The sequence below is a fragment of the Chiloscyllium punctatum genome, chromosome 1 (genome assembly GCF_047496795.1).
Source record: "Chiloscyllium punctatum isolate Juve2018m chromosome 1, sChiPun1.3, whole genome shotgun sequence".
Taxonomy (NCBI): domain Eukaryota; kingdom Metazoa; phylum Chordata; class Chondrichthyes; order Orectolobiformes; family Hemiscylliidae; genus Chiloscyllium; species Chiloscyllium punctatum.
Window position 1 is genome coordinate 153,836,795 of NC_092739.1, and position 14,102 is coordinate 153,850,896.

General features: G+C 42.3%; 1 protein-coding gene across 1 annotated transcript in view; it reads right to left on the minus strand.

Moving 5' to 3' along the window:
* Positions 1-14,102, minus strand: part of atrn (attractin) — a 394,002-nt gene that overhangs the window by 204,956 nt on the left and 174,944 nt on the right. The window contains exons 19-20 of the mRNA XM_072577202.1: positions 13,923-14,060; positions 6,594-6,687 (exon numbers count right to left, since the gene is read on the minus strand). Of these exons, the coding sequence (XP_072433303.1) occupies positions 6,594-6,687; positions 13,923-14,060 (232 nt within the window). The remainder of the gene's footprint in view (positions 1-6,593; positions 6,688-13,922; positions 14,061-14,102) is intronic.

Here is a 14,102-nt window from a genome sequence, read left to right on the forward strand (position 1 = left end):
ACCGCAAGAAATGCAAAACTTGCGCCTACACCCCCTCCCCCCCCCCCCCTTCCCTCCAAGGCCCCAAGGGATCCTTCCATATCCGTCACAAATTCACCTGCACCTCCACACACATCATTTACTGCATCCACTGCACCCGATGTGGCATCCTCTACATTGGAGAGACAGGCCGCCTACTTGTGGAACGTTTCAGAGATCATCTCTGCGACACCCGCACCAACCAACCCAACTGCCCCGTGGCTGAACACTTTAACTCCAGCCTCCCACTCCGCCAAGGACATGCAGGTCCTTGATCTCCTCCATCGCCAGACCATGGCAACACGACACCTGGAGGAAGAGCGCCTCATCTTCCGCCTAGGAATCCTCCAACCACAAGGGATGAATGCAGATTTCTCCAACTTCCTCATTTCCCCTCCCCCCACCTTATCTCAGTCCCAACCCTCGGACTCAGCACCGCCTTCTTGATCTGCAATCTTTTTCCCGACCTCGCCGCCCCCACCCCCACTCCGGCCTATCACCCTCCCCTTAACCTCCTTCCACCTATTGCATTCCCAACACCCCTCCCCCAAGTCCCTCCTCCCTTTTATCTTAGCCTGCTTGGCACACCTTCCTCATTCCTGAACTTATGCCCGAGACGTCAATTCTCCTGCTCCTTGGATGCTACCTGACCTGCTGCGCTTTTCCAGCAACACATTTTTCAGGTCTGATCTCCAGCATCTGCAGTCCTCACTTTCTCATTTTAGTGCCAGGGTCAAAGATCAAGACAGTGAAATTTGTCACCTATACCATTTGATTTGTCTATGCTCACAAAGATACAGTCAATGATGACATAACATTCCATATTGGACAAGATGAGGTAAACTCGTGTAAACTGTATGTCAAAGCAACCCTTTCTAAAAGAAGAATGGAATTACACTCGCAGCAACACCTGACATTCAAAGTCTGTATTTTAGCAAGTGGACTCAACAAACTAATGTTCGTGATGAAAACAAAGCACTGGAGAAAGTCAGCAGACCTGGCAGCATCTGTGGAGAGAGAAACACAGTTAATGTTAAGACAACATGACTCCTCTTTGGAATTAAAGGGGAGAGGAACATGGTGGTTTCTGCGCTAATAACAAAGAGAGAAGAAATGTGAGGGTTCCCTGATCAAATGTCAGAGTGAGTGCTATTGTTAGGAGGGCAAGATTACAGAGTGCAGAATACGTTTTAAAGGTAAGTGCGAATGGTTAAAGAAAGCTCAACTTTGTTGAGTGTAAACCCATAAAACCAAGACACAAGGGGAGAAGTGGCTGTAATAAAATGGATGACAATACCCATGTTCAGTGGTGGATGATGAACTGAACATAGAATACTGAAGGCCATAGAATGCTTATGTGGAAAATTTAGTGCTGTGTTTCCAGTTTTGTTTATGCTCCTCTTGTGAATGTGGTAACTGGTACCAGCTTAATGGAAATACGGCTCATAGTGGAGCAATGCAGCTGGTCAAGGATAGAAACGTAGCATATGCTGACGTGGTCTTTTGTGACAAAGCATAAAACTGTTTCTAATGGTGCTGCCTTAACCAGAAGATGCAGATATTAGATAACTGACAAAAGCACCTAAGGGGAATTGAGATTTAATTTTATGCAGTGAATTATGATCTTGCATATACTGCTTGCAATGCTAAGGGAAGAAAATTCAACACTAATAAAAATATTAATTCTTCACAATTAAAGTTAAAAATGGTCATTTGCACCAGGCCTCGCAATACACTTATGTAGAACTTCATGCATGCGATAGACAGAAATGCAGGAAATAGGAATTCAGAATAGATCACTTTAGTATGCTTGCAGAAGTCAGCAAGGCGGTATTAGGCAAGAACTTTCAAAAGCTGATTGGGGGTAGATGTTCGCAGGACAAGGGTTGGCTGGAGAATGGGAGCCTTCAGAAATGAGATAACGATAGTCCAGAGTTAGGGTGAAAGGAAAGGCTGGTAGGTGTAGGGAATGCTGGATGACTTGAGAAATTGAAAATTTGGTTCAGAAAAAGAAGGAAGTATATGTATAGACAGGAGACATAGAGTGAATCCTTAGAAGAGGATAAAGGCAGTAGGAGTACACTTAAGAGAGAAATGAGGAGGGCAAAAAGGTGACATGAGAGCTTTGACAAATAGAATTAAAGGAGAATCCAAAGGGTTTTTACAAATACATTAAGGAAAAAGGGTAAGTAGGGAGAGAATAGGGCCCCTCAAACATTAGTAAGGCAGCCTTTGCGTGGAGCCGCAGGGAATAGGGAAGATACTAAATGGGTATTTTGCATGAGTACTTACGGTGGAGGAGGACATGGAACATACAGAACATAGAGAAATAGATGGTGACAACTTGAAAAATTTCCATATTACAGAGGTGGTGGTGATGGATGTCTTGAAACGCATAAAATTGGATAAATCCCCAGCACTTAATCAGGTGCGCCCTAGAACTCTGGGAAGCTAGGGAAGTGATTGCTGGGCATCTTGCTGAGATATCTGTATCATCGATAGTAACAGGTGACGTGCCAGAAGACTGGAGGTTGGCTAACGTGGTACCACTACTTTACAAAGGTGGTAAGGACAAGGCAGGGAATGAGAGACTGGTGAGCCTGATGTCGTTGATGGACAAGTTGTTGGAGGTAATCCTGAGGGACAGGATTTACATGTATGTAGAAAGGCAAGGACTGATTAGGCATAGTCAACATGGCTTTGTGCATGGGAAATCATGTCTCGTGACCTTGATTGAGATTTTTGAAGAAGTAACAAAGAGGATTTTTGAGGGCAGAATGGTAGATGTGATCTATATGGACTTCAGTAAGACATTCAACAAGGTTCCCCATGGGAGGTTGGTTAGCAAGGTTAGATCTCACGGAATATAAGGGAGAACTCGCCACTTGGATTCAGAACTGGCTCAAAGGTAGAAGACAGAGGGTGGAGGGAGGGTTGTTTTTCAGACTGGAGGCCTGTGACCAGTGGAGTGCCACAAGGATCAGTACTGGACCCTCTACTTTTTGTCATTTACATAAATGATTTGGATGCGAGCATAAGAGGTACAGTTAGTAAGTTTGCAGATAACACCAAAATTGGTGTAGTGGACAGCGAAAAGGGTTACCTCAGATTACAACAGGATCTTGACCAGATGGGCCAATGGGCTGAGAAGTGGCAGATGGAGTTTAATTCACTTAAATGCGAAGTGCTGCATTTTGGGAAAGCAAATCAAAGCAGGACCTATACACTTAATGGTAAGGTCCTAGGAAGTGTTACTGAACCAAGAGACCTTGGAATGCACATCCATAGCTTCTTGAAAGTGGAGTCACAGGTAGAGAGGTTAGTGAAGGCAGCATTTAGTATGCTTTCCTTTAATGGCCAGAGTACTGAGTACAGGAGTTGGAAGGTCTTGTTGCAGCTGTACAGGACATTGGTGAGGCCAGTTTAGAATACTGCCTGCAATTCTGGTCTCCTTCCTATCCGAAGGATGTTTTGCAACTTCAAAGGGTTCAGGAAAGACTTACAAGGATGTTGCGAGGGTTGGAGGATTTGAGCTATAGGGAGAGGCTGAATAGGCTGGGACTGTTTTCCCTGGAGCTTCGAAGGCGGAGGGGTGATCTTATAGAGGTTTGTAAAATCATGAAGGGCATGGATAGGGTAAACAGATAAAGTATTTTCCCTGGGGTGCGAGAGTCCAGGAGGGCATAGGTTTCGGGTGAGGGGGAAAAGATATAAAGGGGACCTAAGGGATTACGTTTTTTTCCATGCAGAGGGTGGTATGTGTATGGAATGAGCTGCCAGATGAAGTGGTGGAGGCTGGTACAATTGCAACATTTAAAAGGGATCTGGATGAATATATGAATAGGAAGGGTTTGGAGGGATATGGGCCAAATGCTGGCAAATAAGACTAGTGTAGGTTGGGATATCTGCTTGGCATGGATGAGTTGGACCAAGAAGGGTCTGTTTCCATGCTATATATCTCTGCAACTACGGTTCCAAATTACTGGCCACAGAATTAAAAAACTGCAGACAGGAATTATCCTTATGGGCACAGAATATATACTTCTTAAACTATTGAAGTGTTTTTAATTCTAACATTCCAATTTCCAAAATGCTATTCTGAAGATTCAAGCTGTGCAACATCAGAAATTCTCTCCAAGAACTTTCTCCAAACCTGTTGTGGACGTGACGGTGTTGGACTGGGGTGGACAATGTTAAAAATCACATGATGCCAGGTTATAGTCCAACAGGTTTATTTGAAAGTACAAGCTCACACAACATCAAGTTACAGTCCAACGGGTTCATTTAAAAGTACAATTATTTTCAAATAAACCTGTTGGACTATAACCTGGTATTGTGCGTTTTTTAATTTTCTCCAAGCAGTCATCCTTCAGCTTTGAAGGGAGTGAGATGAGGAGAAATTCATAAGAACGTAAGAAATACAACCAGGATTAGGCAATTTTGACACTTGAGCTGACCATACAATAAGATCCAGCATTCCTCAAGTCCACTTTCTTGCTGTTTCCCTGTAACCCTCGATTCCCCTACTGATCAAAAATCTATCTCAGCCATAAATATACACAAGGACTCTGCAGCCAAAGCTTTCAGTGACAATGAGTTCCAAAGACACACAACCTTCTGAGCAAAGAAAATTGCTCATCTCAATCTTAAATTGGTGCCTCTTTATTCTGAGGCTATGTCCTCTAGTCTTACACTTATCCATTTGGGGAAACATTCTCTCAGCATTTACCTTGCCAATTCCCTTCGGAATCCTATATGTTTCAATCAGGTCAACTTTTTTTTCTAAAAGCTCCAGTGAATAGAGTCTCAACCTGTTAAGTCTTTGCTCATAAGACAATTACTCCATTCCAGGAATCATTCAGCTTGTAGTGCAATTAAAATATGTAGCTCAGATACTCCAGTCGGCAACAGAATAAATTCTACCACCTGTAATCCTCATTACAATTAGCCATATGCCAATTAGTAATTTTTCTAGCCAAGATTCCAAGTCTGACCTCTCACAAATACACCCATTGGAAGAAATCAAGAGGAAATCCACTCCCTGCAGAAGTAGCACAGAAGGTCAGGACATGTGCTTTTTTAACATTCACTTCCACACTTCAGAGGTTAAAGATCCTAAAGCTACTTTGATAATGACAGAAGAAGGATAAACGAAAGCTCAGTTAAAAGGAGAGTGCGTTAGGCGATGAGGTGGTAGAGTCTCGGGTATGTGGATGGGTGAGGGATAAGGATGTCAGGTAATGAAGGGGATAGGTTATATGATGGGTGAGTAAGTAAGGTACCAGTGAAGTTGATGCACGTTTAGGGTGAGTCACAGGGTGTCATCCATCAGTGTTGTGTTAGGTTGGGTCAACCAAAAAAGGTTGAGGTTGTCAAAGTTGAGGTTCAGATGGGGACTCTGGGGTTCAGTTTAATCATTCCTGAAGACTTACAGGCAGCTTTTAATCTTCTAATTTTTCCTGGGTAATTATTAAGTTTACATGAGTTGGAAGCCCTAAGTTATAGGAGTAGAATTAAGCCTTTTGGCATCTTGTGCCTGCTCCCCTATTCAATCATGGTTGATGTGTCCCTCAATCCCATTCTACTGCCTTCTCCCTGTAACCCTTGACCCCTTTACTAATCAAGGACCTATTATTCTGTCTTAAGTGCGGTGATTTGGCTGCCACAGATTTTTGTGGCAATGAGTTCCACAGACTCACCACCCTCTGGCTGAAAATAATTCCTCCTCATCTCACTTCTAAATGTTCGTCCTTTACTGCATCTGTGCGCTTGGTTCCTAGTCTCTCTTCCTAGCGGAAGCATCTTTTTCACATTCACTCTATCCAAAGTCTCTCAGTACTCTGCAAGTTGCAATCAGATCTCTCTCCAAATCTTTCTAAACAGAACCAGAGTCCTCAACTGCTTCTCATATGACAAGCCTTTCATCTCAAGGATTATTTTTGTAAACCTCCTCTGAATCCCCTCTAAGGCCAGCACAACCCTCCTTGGATATAGGGCACAAAACTGCGCACAATATTCCAATTGCAGTCTGATCAGAGCCTTATTTAGCCTCGGGAGTACATCCACACTCTTGTATTCTAGACCTCTTGAAATGAATGCTCACACCGCATTTGCCTTCCTTTCTGACAGTTAAGAAAATAACTACCTCTGCACGGACCAAAAATGTTTTGTTTTAAAAAACATTAACTTTGTCAATTATGTTCAATCTTTGATCGTTGTGCTGATACTTCTACACCAGAATAAGGCCTTAACATCAAACAGAGTGCATAACAAATGCTCAAAACAATGTTGGGATGCGAAGATTAAATAAAGTAACGAAGTATTTAAATGGTGGCAAGAAATGAATTGAATAATATCGTCTTGTATTTTCTATATCGCAGAACAACAGACGCCTGTAGTTTATGAGGAGTTCTTTTCAAATTACTCTCCAAACACTCAATTTGATTGCATTAGCTTGCTCATTAATTGAAAATGTCATGGTCACAAAGTGGAACTGAAATATATGGAAATTTTATAGCAGCCATAAACTTGCACCAAAAGCAGTCTGCACATAAAACGCACTGAATGTAACTTACAGTTGACACTTGTCGCCTTTGATTCCTTTTGTCGTGCAGAAACATCTTCCTGTCTTGGTGTTGCAGATGGTTGCGTGTCCATTGCATTTGCAGGCTTAGGGAAGTAGTAAACAGAATCATAAATGCAATAAGTCAACAATTACAAAAACAACCATTTAGCTACAATGGAAACAGGCAAATTTTTAAGAGGGCCTTTAGGACCATTCTACATGTACCAAGACAAAGCTTTTATATATATAGCACCTTTAACATAATCAAATATGCCTTACCACTTCACAGCAGCATTAAACTGAAGTACAACACTGAGCCACATGAGAAAACGTTAGGAGAAAGTTAGGACAGCAGATGCTGGAGATCAGAGTCAAACAGTGTGAAGCTGGAAAAGCACAGCAGTCAGGCAGCATCCAAGGAGGAGAGTCAATGTTTTGGATGCTGCCCGTCATTAGAAATGTAGGGGGCCCCACAGGGGCTGAGAGATAAATAGGAAAGGGGGTGGGGCTTAGGGGAAGGCAGCATGGAAGGCGACATGTTGATGAAGGTGAGGGGTGATGATGATAGGTCAGAGTGGAGGGTGAAACAGATAGATGCGAACGAAGATGGACAGGTAAGACACTTCAAGAGGGCAGTGCCTTGTTTACAGAGTAAAATGTGCAAGAGCAGTCACAAGTGTGTCAGAATAGTTGAGTTTTCAAGCAAGAAGGGACAGGATGAGAGTTCTCAGTAGCTGAGTTGTGATTCAGACATAGAGAGAGCTGAGCAATGTTACAGAAGCGAGAATAGATAAAATTAGAAATAGCCCTCAACCCCAAATTCAGAAAAGTACCTGATGCTGCACTAGTGTGCAAAAGTTTCACTTTTCACACCAACTTAAATCAGTAAATGTCTACATAGTTGTGGGCCATTTTATAAAGGTACTGTTACGACACAGGATAAAGCCCTCTGCTAATTTAAACCCAACACAGAAAAGATTTGCCCCGTGCTGTAATCTGCAAAAATTCGAGACAGAGAACTCTCCCAAAAGTCACTATTTAAAGCAATTAGCAACTTTAATTTTTTAAATCTGACCGATAATAATTAACGAAAAACTATTTAGAACTCATTTTTCCCAACCAATCTTTTATCTTCCCCTCTATAATACTGGTCTGATCAAAACCCTGATTAGCATTGACAGAAAAATTCTAATTTGAAAACCAGACAGCTGTCTAATCTTCTTTCTATGTTCCTCCGTCAATTTGCTCTGCAGGTCGGTGTCGATGTTTCTTCTGTGCAAACTCCTTCTTTAGACAAGTACCTCTCAGAGTTCTCACTAGCAGCCTACATCAGTTGGTCTTCTGGCAGTTCTCCCCCAACTGTTCAAATTTTTTTCTAGTTTTATACCCCAAAACATTGGATCATTTCATTGGTTCTAATATTGTCAAAATACCAAATTCAAATTTGATTGGAGTTTGGGATCTTGGGGCATAATTTAAACTGATTGGCCAAACTTGAATTTGTTCTTGTCTCATAGTAACCCAGCCAGTGCGAGTGTTACATTATTAACTTGTTCCAGACTCCCTGTGCCTCTAGGTCCTTGCTAGCTTTCAACTTTCTTAAACGTACAGTAACCCTTACACCTTCATAACAGTATCTAGGTCGAGATTAGCACAGTGATTATCGCATTAATGCTTCTTTCAGAGAGGAGATTCTTGACCATTCAGAACTAAATTCAAAATATGGAGAAATGAAACGACAATGAGCTACCTCTCTGTAACTCCATCCAGTTGAGCACATTCATCTGTTAATCATCTTGGTCAAATAGAGAAGAATTTCCATTTTCAGGAATATAATTAAAACAGTGATGGAAAAGGATAGACTGGATCTCAAAGTTGAAGTTCTAAATTGGAAGAAGGCCACTTTTGAGAGAATTAGGCAAAAACTTTCAAAAGTTGATTGGGGGCAGAAGTTCACAGATAAAGGGTTGGCTGGAAAATGGGAAGCCTTCAGAAATTAGATAAAGAGAGTTCAGAGACAGTATATTCTTGTTGGGTAAAAGACAAGGCTGGTACGAGTTGGGAATGCTGGACAACTAGAGAAATTCAGGTTTTCGTTAAAAAGAAGGAAGCAGATGTCAGGTATAGACAGCAGAAATCAAGTGAATTCTTAGAGTATACTTTAGAGGGAAATCAGAAGGACAAAAAGGGGACATGAGACAGCTTTGGCAAATAAGAGTTAAGGAGAATCCAAAGGGACTCTATAAATACATTAAGGACAAAGGGTAATTAGGGAAAGAATAGGGGCTCCTCAAAGATCAGCAAGGCAGCCTATATGTGGAACCGCAGGAGATGGAGAGTTACTAAACGAGTATTTTGCATCAGTGTTTACTGTGGACAGGGACTTGGAAGTTATGGAATGTGGGGAAATAGACGGTGACATCTTGAAAAATGTCCATATTGCAGAGGTGGTGGTGCTGGGTGCCTTAAAATGCTTAAAGGTAGATAAATCTCTACTATCTGATCAGGTGTTCCTAAAACTCTGTGGGAAGCTAGGAAAGTGATTGCTGGGCCCCTTGCTGAGACAATTGCATTATCGATAGTTACAGGTGAGGTGCTGAAAGACTGGAGGTCGGCTAATGTTTTCAGAAATGTGATAAGGAAAAGCCAGGGAATTACAGACCGGTGAGCCTGACATCAGTGGGGAGGCAAGTTGATGGAGGGAATCAGAATGTGGGTCAGAATTTACATATATTTGGATAGGCAAGTGCTGATTAGGCATAGCCAATATGGCTTTGTGCTTGGAAAATCATATCTCATTAACTTGGGTTTTCTGAATAAGTAAGAGATTGATGAGGGCAGACCCATGGACATGATCTATATGGACTTCAGTACGACTTTTGACAAGGTTCCTCATGGTAGGCTGGTTAGCAAGGTTTGATCTCCTGGAATACAGGGAGAGCTAGATTTAAGAGTGTGGTGCTGGAAAAGCGCAGCAGGTCAGGCAGTATCCAAGCAGCAGGCAAATTGACATTTTGGGCAAAGGCCCTTCATCAAGATTCCTGATGAAGTGCTTTTGCCCGCAACATCGATTTTCCTGCTCCACGGATGCTGCCTGACCTGCTGTGCTTTTTCAGCACCACACTCTTGACTCTAATCTCACTTTCGCCTAGAGGGAGAACTCACCATTTGGATACAGAACTGGCTCGAAGGTAGAGAAAGGGTGGTAGTGGAGGATCATTTTCAGACAAGAGGCCTGTGACAGTGGTGTGCCACAAGGATCTATGCTGGTTGCACTGTTTTTAGTCATTTTATATAAATGATTTGAATGTGAACATAGGTCCTACAGTTAGTAAGTTTGCAGTTGATACCAAAATTGGAGGTGTAGTGGAAAGTGAAGAAGGTTACCTCAGAGTACAACAAGATCTTTATCAGATGGGCCAATAGGATGAGGAGTGGCAGATGAGATTTAATTTATATAAATGTGAGGTGCTGCATTTTGGAAAGACAAATCAGGGCAGGGCGTATACACTTAATGCTAAGGTCCTGAGGAGTGTTACTGAACAAAGAGACTTTGTACTGAAGGTTCACAGTTCCTTGAAAGTGGAGTCACAGATAGATAGGATAGTGAAGGTAGCATCTGGCATGCTTCCTTTGTTGGTCAGAGCATTGAATACAGGAGTTGGGAGGTAATGTTGTGGCTGTACAGGACATTGGTTAGGCCACTTTTGGAATATTGTGTGCAATTCTGGTCTCCCTCCTTTCAAAAGCATATTGCTAAACTTGAAAGGGTTCAGAAAAGATATACAAGGATGCTGCCAGGGTTGGAGGATTTGAGAGAAAAGGAGAAGCTGAATAGGCTGGGGTTGTATTTCCCTGGAGGGTCTGAGGCTGAGGGGTGACATTATAGAGGTTGAAAAATCTTGAGGGGCAGGATAGGGTAAATAGACAAAGCCTTTTTCCTGGGGTGGGAGAATCCACCCCAGGAAAGGGGAAGTACAACGAGATCTAGGTGGTGGATATTTGGAATGCTCTTCCCCAGAAGGTAGTGGAGGCCAAGTCTCTGGATACTTTCAAGAAAGAGATGGATAGAGCTCTTACAGATAGTGGAATCATGGATTATGGGGATAAGGCAGGAACAGGATAGTGATTGTGGATGATCAGTCATGATCATAATAAATGGTGGTGCTGGCTCCAAGGGCCAAATGGCCTACTCCTGCAGCTGTTGTCTATTGTCCAGAACTATAGGGCCTCGGTTTAGGGAGAGGGGGCAAAGATTTAAAAGGAACCTAAGCGGCAACATTTTCATGCAGAGGGTGGTGCATGTATGGAATGAGCTGCCAGAAGAAGTGGTTGAGGCTGGTACAATTACAACATCTAAGAGGCATCTGGATGGGTATATAAATGGGAATGGTTTAGAGGGATGTGGGCCAAGTGCTGGAAAATGGGACGAGATTAGGTTGGGATATCTGGTCAGCATCAATGAGGACAGTTAGCTTTTGCATGTGATTTATGGTAATCTCCTTTTTAGATTAGATTAGATTCCCTACGATGTGGAAACAGGCCCTTTGGCCCAACATGCCCACACCAACCCACCGAAGAGCAACCCACCCAGACCCATTTCCCTCTGACCAATGCACCCAACACTACGAGCAATTTAGCATGGCCAATTCACCTGACATGCACATCTTTGGACTGTGGGAGGAAACCAGAGCACCCGGAGGAAACCCACGCAGACATGGAGAGAATGTGCAAACTCCACACAGAGTCACCAGAGGCTGGAATTGAACCGGGGATCCTGGTGCTGTGAGGCAGCAATGCTAAACACTGAACCACCATGCCTCCCTTCAATGTCATGCCCATTCCTCAGTTAAAAGAATAGTAGGATGATACGCTCCCAGTGTGTAATACTGAAGGATCTGTTTCTGTACTGTACATCTCTATGACTTTATGACTCTAATCAAAATGGCCATTGATTAATCATTTTCAAACATGGGATGATGCTACAGAGGGATTTGGTTAGCTCAGTTTACAGCATGGCTGGTTTACAACGCAGAATGATAACAACAGTACAGTTCATTTCCCACACTGGCTGAGGTTGCCCTAAAGTTCTACCTTCGCAACCTTTTCTGAGGTATTGTGACCTCAGGTTAAATTCACCGCCAGTCATCTCTCTATGGTTCTGTGGGACTATGGCAACTTTACTTTCCCACAATGGCGGAGGTTACCATGAAGGACTCTTCCATCAACTTCTCCTCACCTGTAGTGTGGTGACCCTCAGGTTAAACCACCACCAACTGTCTCATTCCTGAGAGAGCAGTCCTATGTTCCTCTGGCACTACAGAGACTACAACTAATGTCATGATTTACACACAAGTGAATGTAGGCTAAAATTAGGCCAATATGTGAATATATTAAATCAAGTCACTTCCACAGAGGATAGAACATTACAAAACCTCGCAAAATATTACACACTGGCATTGGGAACAATGATTCTTTTAACTGAGGAATGGGCATGACATTGGAGGGATAACTTGAGATAAGAGATTACCCTAAATCACATGTAAAAGCTAACTCCTGCAGGAAGAACAGAATTAACATTTGAGTGACTTCAGTGGGAACAGGAGACAACAGACAACTCAGGAAAATATTCAGATGTCACTTTTATCACCCAGACTGAAATGTTTATGCAGTCTGAATAACCTTATGCCTCTAGTTATGAAGCCTAGAACATTCTATGCTTTATCATCAATTATCTCTGTCCTGCTACTTTTAACTACTTACGTCGACATACTGAGGTCTCTCTCACACACCCTGTAGAACAGTACCTTTTATTTTATAAGGTTTCATCATGATACCTGTACCAAAGTATATCACCTCAAACTTCTTGCATTGACCTTGATATACCATCAATTGGTCCACTCCAGCAATTTACTAATGTCCCTAACAAGTTCTACACTGTCCTCCTCACAGTTGACAACTGTTGTAAGTTTTATGTCATCCTCAAGTTTTGAAATTGTCTCCTTCATACAATGATCTAGATCATTTATATACACATTATACATTTATATACACAATATCGACTCCTGGGGAGCTCCACGATAAATATTCTTCCAGCCCGAAAAATACCATGAACCATTTCTGTTATATAGTCCTCAGCCAATTTTGTATCCAAGTGGTTACTGTCCCTTTTATTCCTTGAACAATAACTTTCCTCACAAGTCTACCGTGTGGAATAGTAGAAACACAAGACTTTCAAATGTGAAGAACTCATGCATCTTAGAAATATTTAAAGTTTCAAATTATGGAAGCTTTAAGTTTGTCTTTTTGTACAATCACAAGCATAACCTGCAACAAATTCAGTTCAACAGAATAACATGAACAGGGCTACTAACAAAAGAATATTGTTGATCTTAAATAAAATCAAAACACTGAAATAGTCAAACTATTTATTCATAATCAATTATTTTTTGATGGTTCAAACATGTGTAGGGGTTATTGAGCCATATGATCCTTCCAAGTGCAGTCGCAGGAGATAGGATAGTGAAGGCGTTTGTATGCTTTCCTCTTTGGTCAGAGTACGGAAGTTGGGAGGTCATGTTGCAGCTGTACAGAACATTGGTTGGGCCACTGTTGGAATTTTGCATGTAATTCTGGCCTCGTTCCTATCGGAAGGACGTTGTCAAACTTGAAAGGGTTCAGAAAAGACTTACAAAGATGTTGCCAGGGTTGGAGGATTTGAGCTGTAGGGAGAGGTTGGACAGGCTGGGGCTGTTTTCCCTGGAGCATTGGAGGCTGAGGGGTGACCTTATAGAGGCTTATAAAACCATGAGGGGACATGGATAGGATAAATAGACAAAGTCTTTTTCCTGGGGTCAGGGAGTCCAGAACTAGAGGGCATAGTTAAGGGTGAGAGGGGAAAGATATAAAAGAGACCTAAGGGGTTACGTTTTCACGCGGAGGGTGGTACAAGTATGGAATGAGCTGCCAGAGGAAATGGTGGAGGCTAGTACAATTGCAATATTTAAAAGGCATCTGGATGGATATCTGAATAGGAAGGATTTGGAGCAGTATGGGCTGGGTGCTGGCAGGTGAGACGAGATTGGGTTGGGATACCTGGTCAGCGTGGATGGATTGGATCGGAGGGTCTCTTTCCATGCTGTAGATCTCTATGACTCTAAATATATCGGATTCGCTGGCTAGAATCTTCTTGCCCGTTGTTATTGTGAAACCTCAAACAGAAAGAATGGTTATCTTAATTTCATCACGGGGTAATGGCACCTGTGGAACTATGCTCCAGGAGTCAGGATTTCAGCAAACATGGAAATTGACAAATGAAAAACTTATCACTGGCACTTACATTGGCAGCTCCCTCCATTTGTAGGATCACCATAATAACCAGAAATGCACGTTTCACAGTGTTTGCCAGTTGTTAAGTCTTCACATTTTTCACAGATGCTTTCATTAACACACTTGCAATGGCCATTACACTGACAAGCTAAGGTAAACAAAACAAAATGGTTTCATCCAGTGAGATATA